The sequence below is a fragment of the Talpa europaea genome (genome assembly GCF_964194135.1).
Source record: "Talpa europaea genome assembly, chromosome: 12".
In the NCBI taxonomy this organism is placed as follows: Eukaryota; Metazoa; Chordata; class Mammalia; order Eulipotyphla; family Talpidae; genus Talpa; species Talpa europaea.
The window spans coordinates 12,345,359-12,362,538 of record NC_140079.1 but is presented as its reverse complement, the minus strand read 5'-3'; the positions used below and the strand labels follow the sequence as shown (position 1 = coordinate 12,362,538).

The 17,180-nt window shown below is 35.6% G+C and overlaps 1 protein-coding gene across 2 annotated transcripts in view; it reads left to right on the top strand.

The window, feature by feature from the left end:
- Nucleotides 1-11,692: 11,692 nt before the first annotated feature.
- RDX (radixin) overlaps nt 11,693-17,180 on the top strand; it is a gene marked incomplete at both ends in the record, with an annotated part of 44,696 nt that continues 39,208 nt past the window's right edge. For both annotated transcript variants that reach the window (XM_084249407.1, XM_084249406.1), the window contains 2 exons: nt 11,693-11,704; nt 14,552-14,635. In XM_084249407.1, coding sequence (XP_084105533.1) covers nt 11,693-11,704; nt 14,552-14,635 — 96 coding nt within the window. The remainder of the gene's footprint in view (nt 11,705-14,551; nt 14,636-17,180) is intronic.

Below are 17,180 nucleotides of genomic sequence, written 5' to 3'. Positions count from 1 at the left end.
CTAGTGGCAGGAGGGATGTTGTATTTCGGGGTTTGGGGCGGGAGCCTCTTCTGCTCGCCGCACCCCGGGGGCGAGGGCCGCGCTTTCCGGCCGCCAGGCTCTACCTGCTGCTGCTGCTTTTGGCGGCCCCAGAGCCTGAGAACTTTCTCCAGCCTTCGGGGCGCCGGCCTTGGTAGCTCGGACCCCACAAGACAATTTCAGCTTCCTTGCTCCACCTTCCTTTAAGGGTTTCTCAACTTAATTCCTGGGCCAGTTTGGAAGTGGTGGGGGCCATTCTCAACGGCATTAATGCAGTTTGAATGGTGCACGCCGCTTCCTAGTTAGCTACTGGGATCTGTAAACAGTCCCAATAATTGGGGTGTTTTACCCCCCTCCCCTGGAGCAGCGGTTCCTTGCGAGGTTGGCAATGCGTTGAAAGTCAGTTTCATCAAAGATCGATCTTGAAAATACGGTTGAGATTTGGAGGAAGGCATTTTTGTGAGTGTCGTGGCACTGAAACTGGGGTGATGTCAGTGTAAAGGCCTCGGATAATAAGGGTTTATTTGATAAATGAGTGCTTGGACATAGAGATTGCAATCTATTGTTTACGGAGCATACTTTTTTTTAGAACACTAAATACTCTTTTTTTTTTTTTTTTAACGGAGGCGCTCTGAATGAACAATTGGCCCGTTCATTTTGCAGGATAAATAATGATTTAATCCATTTGCCTAAACAGCATTAATAGATTTGAGAAAAGAAACTTAAGAGAATGATACTAATTTATCTTAAATATGACAAAATGTACAGCGCTCCTTTTGAAGTTAATGGTATGCTGTTAAAAGAACTGCTGGGATTTTTCTTTCTTTGCTAATTACTTTTTTTATATAGGGAGAAATCTAAACAGTTAATACATTAGTAAGGAATGAACAGGTAAGCTTTGAAATTCTTTAAAGTTTTATTTAAATAGGGCAGAATTCAATTATGGCATTTACAGACGCTAAATTCCTGCCCTTGTGGATCATAACATTGTTTTGTTCACTCCCCACAGATGGAAGACCATGTAGGAGAGGCTCAGAAATATTTGTAGAATATAAATGTAATTAATTCTGTGTGGGAAAGTATGCTGAGTTTGTTCTTTCTTTTGGAAATTGTTATTACTTAACTGGAAATTAAGTTGATTATTCTTTTTCTTGTGGTGGAATGAAATGACAGACTTTGCTATTCTTTCCCTCTCACTAACTCTATGTTCTCAGTGAGGCAAACAGAGCTGTTTCCTATCCATTACCTCACCGTCCTCAAGAGCAGAATTGGACTTCATTATTCATTTTAAATTTTTGTCAGATTGTTGAAAGTCTTTAATATTTTCTTAAATCCGGTTCTTAATCTTTTGATATAATCTATGTATGATCTAACACAGAGTCTGAAATGTTGAGTGATACCTATTTTTTAATCCATTTTTAATTTAATATATTGTAGCTTATGCCACTTAAAAATGGGACAGATAGATGTTAACCAATATTCCCCATAGACGAAAACCTCAAGAAAAGTGTTCTGTTAAGGTTGTGAAGTGTGACCTATCCCATAGAGCATATTTGATTGGGTGTGGCTAATATAATTTCATGCTGTTATTGCTGTGAATCCCTGATGTCAAGGAAATCACCCTTTCTTGGATGGCTTTGACCTGTAGCCTGAGCACTAATGGACACCTGATGTTACTTTTGGGGTACTTGATGTGTTATAGGACAGGGAGAGGGGCAGCCCAAACCCCTCAAACCTGCCTATTCTACATGGGTCGATGCAGTGGAACTGGATTGGATTGCTGTAGAGTCTACATCTTCAAAGGGTTATTTTAAGCTTCATGTTGTTACTGATGGCTGGCTAAAGGCTCTTCCATTGAATTTCTTAAGTTCTGCAGTCATTATATGCTCACCTCTTCTGTGGTAGAAGTGTCCAGCTGACCACAGAGAGTTCCTCACTTTTAGCCTCTTTCAGAGAAATCTTATTTACTTTAGTTCCTGTTGAAGTTGTCAAGTATTAATTTATATTGGACATACATTTTAAATAAGTTTTAAATACTTTAAAAGTTAATACATTTTATGACAAAGTTCAAAAACCTTGAAAGATATAAAGAGAAAAATAAAAAGTCCTCACTCCCTAGAAACCCTCAACTGCTTTTCCAGCTGTTTTTCATAGCTAGTCACTATTAGCAATTAACTTGTTTACAGAAAATACCAATACTTGTGCAAGGATAAACATAATACTTTATGTCCCTTATTTGTGACTATGAAAATAAAGTTATTTTGCAACAAACACTGAAAGAGTGTTTATTACTGTGTTAAACATCAGTAAAAAATGTTTCTCAGGTTGTCATCATTTAAATGAAAACACACAATGGAATTTCCTGCAGTCTTAAAAGTCTATTTATGTACATGTGCAAATTTTTTATTAATGATTGTAGGTGAAGTTCATTTTGTTTTCCTAGAGTATAGAATATAATTGAGTGGAAAATGTTCTTTTAAAAAAGAGTTTATGATTTTGGGTAGACAGACAGCCAATTAATGTATATGTTTGTGCCTGGCAACTGTTTTGGAAGGAAATATAATTCCTATTTCTTCATTCCATTTAATAGTGAACTCTAGATTTAACTTCCTGGAAGAGAGGGGCTAATTGCATTCAAGCCAGGCATCAGAGGTTATTTTTTTCTTTAATACCTGATATGTCTAGAAATCCTTGGAAATTGCTAATATCGAATACTTGGTTTTCCTTAATAGGTTAATATGTTATAAATTTGCATATGCGTAATTTTTCCTTTTTTTCCTCTACTATAATATTAGTTACTTTTTAACAAAATTACCAGTTACATTTTAAAGAGATTAGTTGCATATGTAAATAAGGTAACTGGACCTTTTACTTCCTGTGATCTAATGCATATGAGTAGAATGTTTGACAAATGCTGGTTACTTTTCTACATTTTTATGTATTTGAAATAAGCTATTTTTCAGTTCTAGTGAAGTTGAGTGGATGAGATAGATGCTCTATTTGCAGTTACTTTGTAGAGAAGAGGTGAGCAAACTGGTTCTCCGCTTTGTTTTGGTAAACTTTTTTTTTTTTTAAGATTTATTTATTTATGCATACAAGAGCTGCGGTGTAGGCCAGAGGTGCTGGAGGGTGAGAGGATTCACCAGAGGCAGAGTGGGGAACGGAACAGGCGGATCCACTGAAATACGCTGCTGAAGGGAGCAGTGGGCAAGACAGCAGAGGTTTTGCTTCCCTTGGCCATGTGGGGGATTGAACTCCTGCTACAGTGGCTTCAGATTGCTTCATAATTCTGAGACTTGATCCCTTGCACCATCATGGAGGTCCTGTGAACAACATTTAATTAGACACAAATATTCAATTCATTAATTTATTGTGTCTGCCTGCTTTGAATTAAAATAGCAGAGTCAGTCTTGTTTGCAAACCTGAAAGTACTTAATACCTGACTCTCTATACCTCCTGATTTGGGCGGGGGGAAATCTACTTAAAATAATGTTTTAGATTTAGTATAAAAATCTCCACGATTATAGAATTTATAAAGTTGTGAATCTCAGTATCTACGAGTCATACAATTTTTTCCTGAGTTGTCAGTAATTGTGGACTTTCAGGACCTTGAATATTTCTTTTAGTTTATTTGTGAAAAGTTGAAATTAAACAAGATTGGTTGCAGGTGAAATTATGAAATGAGCAATCTTTAAGTTCATTGCTTTACATCTCATAAGTTGATTTGGCTACAATAGCAGAAGATACTGAAACTGGTTGACATAATGAGGAAATGTTTTTTTTTCTTACATAATAAAGCCCAGAGACTTAAGAATAACTCAATTATGATATTAATGAGTCATTCTCTAGCCCTGTGGTCTTCTTCATTAGCTTTATAGTAAGACTGCGCTCCCACTTGCCCAATTTGGCTACAACAGCACTTGTGTCCCACCTGGGTAAAAGAATATCAAAAGGAATAAGAAGGACTGTCTTTTCTTAGAAGCCCCCCAGCAGATGTCTTCTTAGATTCAACAGCCAGAATTGGTGTACATTCCCAATCTAGTCACTGGCAAGGCTATGGAATTTACCCTTTTAATTCTGTTCCCATTAGAATATTTTCTTTATTTGTATCCCGAATGTCTTGGGTTTGTTCTTACTCTCTCCCAAATCAGATCCAAGATTCATCTGTCATACATAGTATAGCATGGGATATGTGACTTCAATCTTCTTGGATACTGGTTTTATTTAAATTATGGAAAGAAAAGTTGATTCCTGTTCAGATACTTAAAGATGGGTGAACAAAATTACAGCCCTGAAGCAAATTCAGCTTACTGCTTGTTTTTGTAAATAAAGTTTTATTTGAACACATTATAGTTCATTTGTTTACACATTGTGACTCTTCTCATGCTCAGCAGCAGAGCAATTGTAGCACACCACTTGGTCTGCAAAACCTAATTTTATCTACCTGATCCTTTATGGAAAAATTTGCCAACCCCTCCATTAAAGTGCCATTCATACATTCAGACACTTACAATCAGGTGCCAAATACTCTTTGCATTGGGTGAATATTTTGAGGTCACATTCTGGTGGAAAGGTATATATTTGCCATATTGTATACTATAAAGCATTAAATCCTTTTATGCTGTTGTGTGTATAAACTGTAAATAATATTTAGCGCCATGGCATTCTGAGCACAGTCATTACTAATGAGTTCTGGGTATTAACTGTTTTTTAAAATTTTTAATTTTATTATTTCTATAAATTAACAGCAACAACAACAAAAACTTGAAATAAATTAACTAGATAGGCGTTGTTTGTAGCCAAAAATCCTAGCTAGTTTTGGCTTTTTTTAAAGTTTTATTTCTTTTTTCTTTTTCTTTTTTTAAGATTTATTTTTATTTATTTATACAAACACTGGGTACAGTCAGAAGCAGGGAGGGTGAGAGAATTCAGCAGAGCCAGAGCAGGGAGCAGAGCAGGCAGAAGGATCGAAGTACACCGCTGAGGGGAGCAGTGGGCAGCCGGTGAGGTCTGCAGGCCATGTGGGACTCTCCTGCAGTGGCCGGGGAGCAGCCGGGGATGGAACTGCAGAGGCTGCTGGCAGCTTCGCAACCCAGCGCTCAACCGCTGCGCCACTGGGGAGGCCCTAGCCCTTTGGCTTTAATTGAGTGTGTGGAATGGATTAAACTTTGTTAGCAATCATGAGAACTCTTGTTATTTAAACTGTTCATACATTCAAGACTTAGAGAAACTATAAAAACTTCTTTGGTGGTTAAGCAAATATATCTAAGGCACTTCCTACTTTGATCTAATCAACAAGCAGCATGATAATTACAGTTATCATTAAATGTGTCAAATTATGTGGCCTTTAAAGTTAATTGTCGAATTAAATGAGATTATTGAAAGTTTAATACAGATGGAAAAAAGTTTGAATTTGGGAGACTTAGCTGCAACGTTGATTCCCCCCCACCCCAATTGTATCTCCTAGTATTTTCCTGTTGTATCTCCTGGTTTAAAAAGTGAGAGGAAAATATTGCCTTTGACAACTAGAGAAAAATTTAAATGAATATTATATGTAAACTTAATTCGCCAACAAAATCAGCAATAATGAGGGCTGGTCCTACTGTGAACCGGGCACCTTTCCAGTTTCGCAAAAGGGGGATTGAATATCTGAAAATTAGAAGCTTAATGATGCATATAGAGAAAACTACTATATAGCTGATTGGCTGCATAAGAGAATATAATCTAATTTTAAAGATGCTAAGAAACATTGTATTCTGTTTTTAAAATAAGCTGCTGTAATGCCTGGTGTTTCAAAACATGAAGTGTAGAATTGTGAGAATTTCTCTGGTCAGTTTGAGACTGCTTGTTTTCTGCTACATAGGTGATAAATGTGAACCTCCTTTAAAAATCTTTATAAATTTATTATGTGAATTTTGATGTTTCCCTAAATGTAAAATGAAGAAATTGGATTGGATTTTGCTTTCTGACTTTTAGCATTTAAAATAATCATTGCAAATATTATTTGTTTTTCTTTTTACCTTGGGAACAATAGAGCAATGCTGGTTTTTGTTTTTGTTTTTTAGATTTACAAATTCTTTAGAAGAAAATTGGAATTAAGTGTATTTTTTTTAATATTACACATCCGCCTTGTATTTATTTTAAGTTCCAGAAATTTGCTTTGTATTTTCAGTGAATGTATATGTGCTAGAAAAGGTCAAGTTTCATTTTTTTGACAACATCCTTTAACAGAAATTAGTTTTTTTGTCCTCTTTGTTTCACTTGGGAAAATCAGATGGTGTTATATAGGTAAATTGTATTATTATTGCTATTCAATTCATTGTTATTTAACACGTGAAACAGAAGAAATAGTTATTTGTATATTGGAGGTTTTAAACATAAATGTCTTTGAACTTGTATGAGGAAAAAATTACATTTTCATGCATTTTCTTCATTTGTGATTATGGACAACATAGTAGCATTTGTAGTAGAAGAGATTGTTTTGAATCTAGGGTTACCTTATTAATTCACTTTATACTTTGTTACACTGCTTTCCCAGCCGCAGTAACTTGTCAGAGGAATTCTTTTGTAATTTTTTGGTCTGTGGAGAGACTACAATTATTTCAGAGATTGTTTCCATTTCTCAAGAGACAGAAAAAAAAATACGCTAGATTTTGGAAAAAGAAAATCTTAAGAGTAAAATTAGGCAGTGTAGTATAAATTATTGAAGTTTCTGTGTCAGTCCAGTGTGGACTTGTCTTAACATCTGTTTTACCACCTGACAGATGGGGAAAGTCTGTTGTTTTGCCTCTCACTTAGTAGAGCTCAAGGTATTCAGTATAAAGCTATTTTTACATTGTAACAGGTAGAGACCAGGCAATTTTAGGGGTCACCCTCAGAGGGAAAGGACAAAGAAGAGAATGTTTTACATGAATGTTTTGTCACCAAAATGTGGCACTGTTTGAGTATGTAACTTTCTGGAAATGGGAGATGTGTGTGCTGGCAGCATCTCTCGAGACTACTTGTTGAGTATGTTGCTCTATAATTGTGCTTCATTTCTTCTAAAGGAGTCTGGATGGGGAAGAGATAGGATAAGAGTACTTGAAGAAATTTAATGAGTGTGGAAGAGAGTAAATTTTTTCTCAACCATTATATATCATGAAGGTACTGTGGAGAACAGTTGATTTTTATTTATCTTTGCCGTATAGTGGTTTAGGTGATTATATGCTACCAATTTTTTTTTTTAGAGAAGAAAAGAAGATGCTGAAAGACAAAAAAAGTTAGTGAAATATGTTTCAGAAATTCTCATCTGACTTTTGAAATCAGGAACTCAACAAAAATTAGGTCTCTTATTAGTATTTTGTACCATTTTGATTGGCTATATTGTGCTCTAGCAAAGCCTACAGATGTACCATAATTCACCTAACCTCAGTATTACATATAGTTTTTCTTAATAAATAGTACTGTTACTGGAATCTTCGTAGTTAACACCATTGTATACATTTATTACTATTTTCTTTGGGTACATTTCCACAAATGAAATTACTTTTTTAACATCAAAAAGAGGAAGACAGTTTGCTGTGTAGTAAAGCTCTGAAAAAGACCATCTGACCATTTAACACCAATATGATTTGAAACAAGTTTCTTGTTTTGTGAACTGTTTCAACTGTCAGGTAGTCATCATGTGACCTATCTTATCTTCTTTTACAACTTAACTATATCCATTATCCACAGATACTTTCATTATCTCTCCCACTTCATCACAGTTCATGTAAGTATTTAGGCTTCCTGAGGATTTTAAAAGCTAATTAGCTTGTGTGAAAAACCTGGTTTTTTTGGTATGTTGGCTTATCATCTATTTATTCATTTAAATTGGAGCTCTCTTAACCTAAAACTTTTATAGGGTTTCTTTTAGTTGAAAGGGTCCTTTTCTGTAATGTAACTTGAAGTAAACTTTAATATTGAAAAGTTGGATAAGTTCTTTCTCAAAGGAAAATTAAAAAACTTTTATTTAGTTTCAGTATTTGACTGATACATAAATTTAGAAACTAGCCTGCAAACCCACATATCTCACATTTACTTACATGGCTAACCGGCCCTGTACTTTATAAACAATTCTATAATTTGAGTGTTTTAACTTAGTTTCTAGTCTGGCATGTTATAGTAAACTTAGAAATAAATAAGAGATAGCATTTCACCTCCAGACCTCCAACCATTCCATTTGAAAACATTCAACAAAATTCTTATTAGTAATTAGAAGTCATTATTGGGAAGAAACATTTAGAAAACAATGAAAAAACAACATATAAAAATCTAATGATAAGCCACTAAAATTTAGAAGACTGGAATAGTTCCAAATATATAACGAGACATTTTCCTGAAGAAATATTCTTCAGGGGCCTCCCTGGTGATGCAGTGGATTGAGCCCCACGCTGTGAAGCTGTTTGCAGCCTATGGGGTGCGGGTTCTATCCTGGCCGGCCAGCGAGAATGCCACATGGCATGATAGACCACTCCTGTCGCGCCCGCTGCTCCCCTCAGCAGTGTATTTCTGTCATCTGCCTGTTCTGTTCCCTGCTCTGCCTCTGGTGAATCACCCTCCCACACCTCCGGCCTGTACCCTAGCTCTTGTATAAAAATAAATCTTTTAAAAAATATATTCTTCAGAAAAGGAGTTTTGTGTTTGTCTTGCTCTTGAACATGAAAGTATTATTTAAGAAAGGCACTTGACCTGAAATGCCTTTAGTACTTGTGATTTTGGAAAGCTCACAGAGCTAATCTGATAAGTAACTTAAACATAAAAAGGAGGCAAAAAAAATCTAGAACAGAACTGGTTTCAAAAATCAGTTAAAAATAATATAGTGGTGGGCCTCCCTGCTGGTGCAAGGGGTTGAGCATGGGTGCAGTGAGGCTGTCCGCAGCCTCTGTAGCGCACGTTCAATTCCCGGTTGGGGAGGTGACCCACATGGCGCAGCAGACCTGTCTTGCCTGCTGCTCCCTTCTGCATGTGTTTCAGTCAGTCTGCCTGTTCTGTTTCCCACTCTGTCTCTGGTGAATCCTCTCACCCCCTGCACTTCTGGCCTGTACCCCAGTTCTTGTATGCATGAATAAATGAATCTTTAAAATAATAACATAGTGGCTATGCTGTAGATATTAAGTGTTTGTACAGAACATACAGAGAAGATCCTAACGTTTTATGTAAGTGGGTAGTTGTGACTGGGATAAAAATTTTAGTAATAGTATAATAATACTAGTTCAAAAAGTGCTTGTGTAATCTGAAAAGCTTAATGTGACTCAAAACATTTTCATGGACATTCATGTCTCGAGGATTTTCAAGAAAATTATTCTATGACTATGAGATAAACATTTTGAATCTTTGTTTTTATAGATCATGTGTTTTTAATATTTATACTAATAAATATTAGAAATATATATTTAATTGCTTTACGTATTGAAATGATAAAAATTATTTTAAAATATTCTCACTTGTAAATAGGGGACCCACTTTATATTTGGAGTCACCTTATACATGCACATCCTTTGTTTATGGCCTTAGTGCATGTATTAGAAAATAACAAAAATTGGAAATACTTACGTCACTTATTAAATTTTAGTCATTAAGAAATGAACCACAAAGTAAAGCTAAAGCAACTGGTAAGAAGAAAAATGAAAAAAAGGACAGAAATTAGCAAAAAAGAAAAATAAAGAAACAGAAGATTAACAAAATTGAAAGCTGAATTTTAGACCAATACATTAAGCAAACTCTGGCAAGATTAAGCAAATAAAAAGGAAGGCAAGGGTTAACAGAATTAGAAATGAAAAGAGGATAATAATATCAGATGTAGTAGGGGTGTAAAAAAAAAAAAATGAGCCAGTGCTATGAATAAGTTTCTGGAAATTTCACCAAGGCTTGTGTAGACGAAGCAGAGTTGACTAAGGGGTAGGTTCATTAGTGTTTTGGCTATTTACATGATGTACCTTTTTGATGTTGAACAAGCCAGGCACACCAGGTGCATCTGGGGATACAGAATTGAGTGTTACTAGCTTATGAATGATGTGGGAAGAGTGAATTTGGAGACTGTTTTAAGACCTGAGGTGATAAGATTTTAACTAAGACAATGGCATTTCGTAAGAAAAGAAGATGTAGAATTAAAAGCTAGGATTTAAGTTCACATAGGTTCATGAAAATAGGTGAGTTAAGGAAGTAAGAGTTAGGAAATGAAGAGCTTAATACTTCCAGCAGAATTTTATTACCTAGTGTATTAGATTAAAAAGTTCTCAGGAGGAAGCTCCATTTATAAGGAGATTTATTGATACATGAAGAAAATTTTGGGAAATGACCTTACTTTGATGCTTCATTTTAATTTCAATTTGGAAAATTTTGAGTTTTATTATAGCATCATAAAACATGATATAATTTTAAAATACAAAATAATTATATATTAATTTAGTTGATGCTAGTGTAACAAATAAAATTTCTTGGCAGAGATATTACCAATATATCAAATTTTCAATTAACTAATATACTCACTATAGGTTTTCAAACTGAAACGGTAATCTCTTTGTTTTCTGAAAACTAATAATGTTTTAGAATGTTAGATCTTTCAGTGTGTTTGTAGGGTGAAAACTCAAATTTTTTAGATGTTTGCAAGAACATTTGTTCTCCGACAGCCTGGATTGTGTTTCCTGGTTTAAGATTTATTTCTTTCGCTTTAGGGGAAGAAGGTACAATTTTTTTTTTTATATTCCCCATACAATTGCAACCCCCCCATTCTGACCCCAATCCCTCCCCTCCCGCCCCCCACCCCCCAAAAAGTGTCTCTGGTTCATAGTTTTTTGTTGATTTTGATTTTCACTTTTTTATAGTTATTCATTTTCCTGGTCCCTTATTTAAGTTTTCTAGATTCCTGTTATGAGTGAGACCATCCGGTATTTTTCTTTTTCTTTTTGGCTTATTTCACTGAGCATGATCCCTTCCAGTGCCATCCATGTTGCTGCAAATTGCATGTGTTTATCTTTTTTGAATGCTGAGTAATATTCCATGGTATATATGTACCACATCAAGAAGATATAATTTAACATTGGTTTTGAGGATGACACTGAATTTCAGTCACGGCCATGCAGCGGCATGCAGTGTGATCCTACGCAGAAGTGTGGCTGCTTTGTACACCTAGTGAATAAGCTTCTTTTACATATTTTTCTCTGCTTGGATATAAAAATAAATCCTTTTGTCTTTTACAACACAGGAAAAAAAGATTGAAAAAGGTCCTTGAGTTCTTATTTTCAGAATCTGAATAATCTTTCCCGTCCTTTACAGTTTTCTTTATTACAGGTTGGATATAGGCCCGGCCCTAACTCAGACAAAGACAGCATTTCGACCCTTGACAATCTTGTTTCCTTACTATGTGTTGTCTGTAATTTCATCAGAATTTTCAGGTGGTGGTCACAGTTTAATACTGTATTCATTGAAATGTGTGCTGTTTTTAATATTTTTAGAGATATGAAATAGAAGACATTGGAAAAAAAATAAGAGCTCCTGTTACTTTAAACTCACATTTTCATACGTGTAATTTTTATTCTCTACAGAATATAGTTAAAATTTAATGTTTCACTTATGCTTTCTTTTTCATTAACAGAGGTGACAACAGAATTCATAAAAGTGAAAAATTTGTAAAGGAGACAAAAAGAGAAGCAAAATGCCGAAACCAGTAAGTATATTTTATTACTTTTGACATAATTCAATAAAATGTGAATATCATTACGTTTCTGTGGAACAGGGCAAAGTATTATGGTAGTGTTCTTTTTTTTTCCTTTTTTTTGGGGGGGTAAGATTTATTTATACAAGAACCGGGTACAGGCCAGATGTGCGGGAGGGTGAGAGGATTCACCAGAGACAGAGCAGGGAACAGAACAGGCAGACTGACTAAATACACTGCTGAGGGGAGCAGTGGGTGCGACAGGAGAGGTCTGCCGTGCATGTGGGACCCTCGCAGGCCGGCTGGGACGAACCGGCGCTGCAGAGGCTGCGGACAGCTTCACAGCGCAGTGCTCAGCTACCTGTGCCACCAGGGGAGGCCCTAATGGTAGAGTTAAGAAGAAAAAGGCACTGATAAAATTGTTTTAAGGGCCTCCCTGGTGGCGCAGCGGTTGAGCGCTGGGTTGCGAAGCTGCCCGCAGCCTCTACGGTGCCGGTTGGATCCCCGGCCGCCGGGCAAGGGTCCCACATGGTGCGTAGACCCCCACCTGCCACCCGCTGCTCCCCCTCAGCAGTGTACCTCCGTCCTTCTGCCTGTTCTGCTCCCTACTCTGGCTCTGGTGAATTCTCTCGCCCTCCGGCGCTTCTGACTGTACCCAGTGCTTTTATAAATAAAATAAATCTTTTAAAAAAAATTGTTTGATTTAAGATACTGTGGCTAGAGCCCATTATGTGGACCCTTAAGGAGAATGTCTAGGCAACACTGTAGTAAAGATTAAATCTCATGAGTTGTTGGGTTAAACTGTCCTAGCTCTACTACTTAATCTGAATGACCTTTGCTAGATTAGTTTAGTGTCTCTAATTTTTAATTTCCTTATCCATAAAATGGACATTTTCACTGAAATTAAAGTCTTAATGATAGTTAAAGAATGATTTTATTAGATAAAGTCAGGATTCAAACCTGGCAAACAGTCTGACAGTAGTCTGTGAGAACTGCTCCACAATTACCGACTTGAATTCAGGTTATATACTTTGCTGTGGAGTATGATACCAAGTTTCAGTTCAGTTATATATCTTGTTACAGAGTACCATAGTTGTAGAGGAAGAAGAGGCATAGTGAGTCATTGATTGTAAAATTGGGGAGGGGGGGAGACTTAGGCTTTTTGCCATTAGGTTTAGTTCTTTTGTTTCCTATCTTAACCTAAAGAAATGTCAGTGTTGCCTGTATGCAGAGGAGGGCAAATGCTAGAGTCTAGTTTCCTGGCTTCTGAAGAATGCTTTGTAGAGATACTACAACTAGGTACCCATTGTTAAAATTTTCTTTAGCTGACTCATTGGTCATTAGTAGTGGTTGAAAGCTTTGTTTACCCGCAAGCATCTGATTCTTAGAGAATTCTTCACAGAACAAAATAAATTGTTCTGATTTTAAGCCTATCCAGGTGGTTTTGCTCTTCTGTCTGGTAGCTAGGAGAGAGGGGTGGAGTGTTTCCCTGATCTTTATAGTATGTTCACAGAAATATAATTAGTTCCTTCCTTGGGAATATGGTGAAGACTACAAGAACCTGATACATACACAGTGTTCAGTTATAGTAGCACAGGTACGGGGGTGTGTGTGTGTTTGTGTGTGTGTGTGTGTGTGTGTAGTTAAACAAGAGAAAGTAATGAAGTCGGAAGGAGCCATGCTTTATTAATGTTTTCATAATTGCAGTTTTGGTCTTAGTGACACGGATGCTGATAATATATAGGTCTTACATTTCATTCTTAAGTGTATATATGCAATCATTTTACTTAATTTTGTAATTACATAGTTTGTGGCTTAAGGTCTATTCCTCTTAGGATAAATGTTCTTTCTTCATTTAATAAACATTTTTTTTTCAATAATATGTGCTTTGGCTAATTATCTTAAGAAAATCATTGGTTATAGTCATTGGAATTTCCTGTTACGAATATCACTTTGGAGTTGCTTTAAAGACTCGATATGTAACAGTACCCATTATTGAAGAAAAGAGTAAAAATAAATAAATGCATGGATATAAAAAAGGAAAAGCTAAAATTTTCTATTTGCAGATGACATAGTTATTTTTGTAGAAAATACCCAGGAGTCTGCAAAACAACTACTGAACTAGTAACTATTAAGCAAGATTATTGGGCATAAGGTTATATTTAAAAAACACTTTTCCAGCGGTCTGCTTTGGTTAGAACGATTAGGTGCTTGTAGAATGTATATTTTACTGCTAGAATTTATATGGGATAGTGAAAGCACTTTTTAAAAACAAAGAGTTGAAAAATTTACACTTCTGAATCTTAGCACTTATTCTCAAACTATGAAGATAAGACTGTAGCATCGGTAAAAGTATAAATGATAGGATCAGTGGAACAGAAATATACCAACATACATATGTTAATTAGATATTTCCTGTCAAAATTCATTGGGAAAATAAAATTCATCCCAACAAATGATGTTGGAACAAAGTGTTATCCATACAGAAAACATAAATGTTGATGCATATTTCACAATTTACAGTCACAAAAAATTGTAAATAAAAATGAATATATCTTCTAGTATTTTTGCAGGTTCTAAAAGAGAAAATGGAAATCACCCAACCTAGTGCCTACTCTATGTCAAGTATTCAATAAATGTTTTTTAAACAGGATTGTTTTTCATATAGACTTAAGATTTCCTGTGACTAAAAGCCAACTATCATTTTAATAAGAAAAATTATGTATAATTATGCAGTTGTCCTTTACTGCGTGCAAATACTACTTTATTTTATAAATTAGATGAAAGTATTTTTCTGTATTTAATACTTAATAAGTATATTCTCTTTCCTACTGTTTCTTCCTTTTGTTTTTATTGCAGATCAATGTAAGAGTAACTACAATGGATGCTGAACTGGAATTTGCCATTCAGCCAAATACAACTGGCAAACAACTTTTTGACCAGGTATTATTCTAGCACATGAAGTTTGCAGGTTTTGACAGCATTGTGTGGATGCTGTTGTATCTGTCTAGGTTTTCCTATCCCTTTACTGACAACGTAACAGTGAAACACTTGAATGATTTTTCATAGTACCTATTCAGGTATATATTGAATAGCTAGCCATAGGGGATATTCACATCCTTTCTTGTTCCTACATTTGAGATATATGACTTTTAAAAAACAACAGTAAGTATTTATTTAATATCTGCAATGCAAGTCATTGAAATGAGGAGTTAAAGGAACTCAGAACTTTTCTATGGAGCCCCTGAGTGGAATGTGTGGAATGTCCTAGAGTGGCTTGGCAGGAGCAAAGGAATGGGAGTTAACTAAAGGGTATAAGTAGGCACCTAATAGTAGTGTGATCTCACTGACTCATGATTTTTTGGCTTGAGGTTAGAACATGATGTTATAAGAACTTAGGCAACTGATTTTGTCTTTTTTTCCTCACTTGAGTGCATTTTTGAGTCACTTAAGGAGGTTTTAAAAAAATAAAGGCACTAATTGAAAAACACTGCTGGAGATTCTCATTTTATTGTCTGGGGGCTTTTTGTAAACTGTTAATATTTTTAAGTTTAAGCTCCCCAGGTAATGCTGTGCGTAATAAAGTTTTATTTCGAAAAGAAAAGTGATTGGTACCCAGAGGTCAGGTGACTAAGAGTGCATTGATGATTTCAAACAAGAAAAAGATGATATATCTTGCATGATTTGAGATCTAGATTTATATAAACTTTTACACGTCAGCAGGAGAGTAATCTGTGTTCGAACTAACTGGACCTAAAATGGTAGCGTTTCTGACTTACAGGTATAAAAAGCATATTAGATACCTTGATGTTTTGGAACTTTTTTAGGTGTCATTTCTTTACCTACTGATCCGAAATACGATGAAGTAAAAATTTTAAGTTCCTGGGGAATTTGTTCCTTCTTCTAAACGTAGAATTTTTAATCTCCCGATTAGGTAATTAACAAACTTCAAAACCCTGATATAAGATCTTCTAAAAAATGAAAGACTGTGTGTAAGCAGATTTTTAAAGCAAAATCATTAGAAGTTACATACAGCATGTATTATAGCTATTTTACCTTGAGAACTAATACCCACATTTGTTGATTCTTTTAGGTCTTCTGTTTGTAAATGCATAGTTTGATTTGAATAAAAATGTTAGTGGTGTTAGCACTTGTGTTTCATAGCTAGTTGAAATGTTAATTTATACTGAATGAAATGTTTGTGGTAGCCAAAAAACTAAGTAGTATGTATGCCTTTTTGTTACTGGATGCTAAGAAATGTTTTTTAATCCAGTAGAATTGCTTTCATTTAGATACCAGAGGGAGTGAAATCTTAATTATTATAGTGCAATATGTGTAGTTTGAAAGTGTGGGCTCTGAAGCCACACCGCCTGTAGTAGATTCCCAGCTGTAGCTCTTTGACTGTGGACAGTGTTCTCTTTGCTCATTTTTCTCATTTGTACAATAAGGATGATAAGAACATTACTCCCCCAGAAGGTTGTCATGAGAATTAATTGAGAGTCTGTGTGAAGTGCATAGAAAAGTTTAGGATGTGTAAGTAATGCACACATGTATATATTTATGCTGTAAAAGAAGGTCTGCATTAAAGAGTATTGTTATTTTGGGCCCTCTCAGTAGTGAATTCTTAAAGTTTCTGTTTTGTTTCCTGTCAGTTTCCCTTGAGCCCAAATGTGAGAACCTAAAAGCAGGGTTTGACTTTACCTTGAATGCAGTGAGTATATAGGATGAGTTGGCAGGTATATAGGTTTATAGTTGGATCAGAAGCAGACTTCGAGATAAGGATAGTCTCAAATGAGGGTCCATAACTACCTGAGTCCACCTCTAACAAAGCCTTGCTCTTGATAATGATGATAGCTTGAGGCCAGTTGTTTTGTGTAGGGGGCTCTAGTTGAGTGCTTATGTTCTTAGGTTACTCCTTGCTGACTCTTGCTTTATTGCTCTGTTTTCCAGCAGCTTCTTGTGGGATTAAAAGCATACGCTTTCATTAAATGTTGGCACAATCATGGGTTTGGGACCTAGTTCAACCTCTTGATTCTACTTTTGAGTGCTCTTCACAGAGTGATCAATCTTTGCAGTGATATGGATATTAAGATAAATAAGGCAATACTTCTTTCATTTTAAAGTCAAGGAGGATAAATAGACATAGTACTGATTTACAATTAATTAGGCCGTGATAAAGTAAATGTTCTAAGAGCATTGTAGATAAAGTACGGTGGGAACATCAAGGAACATGTGATTAATTTTATCTAATGATAGGAGAGCTTCATCCATGGAAGGCATGTTAGTTGAGCTAGATCTTAAGGGATGAATTATTCAATAGGTGGTAAAATATGGTATAAACATCCTAGGCAGGGGAAAAGCATGAGCAAAAGTAGAGAGTAAAATGCGTGGAATGTTGCAAGAATGGTTTATTGCTCAGTGAAGTTAGAATATAGAATATACGATGAGAAATGAAGGTAGTAGGAGTGGAGATAGATGCAGCTAGACA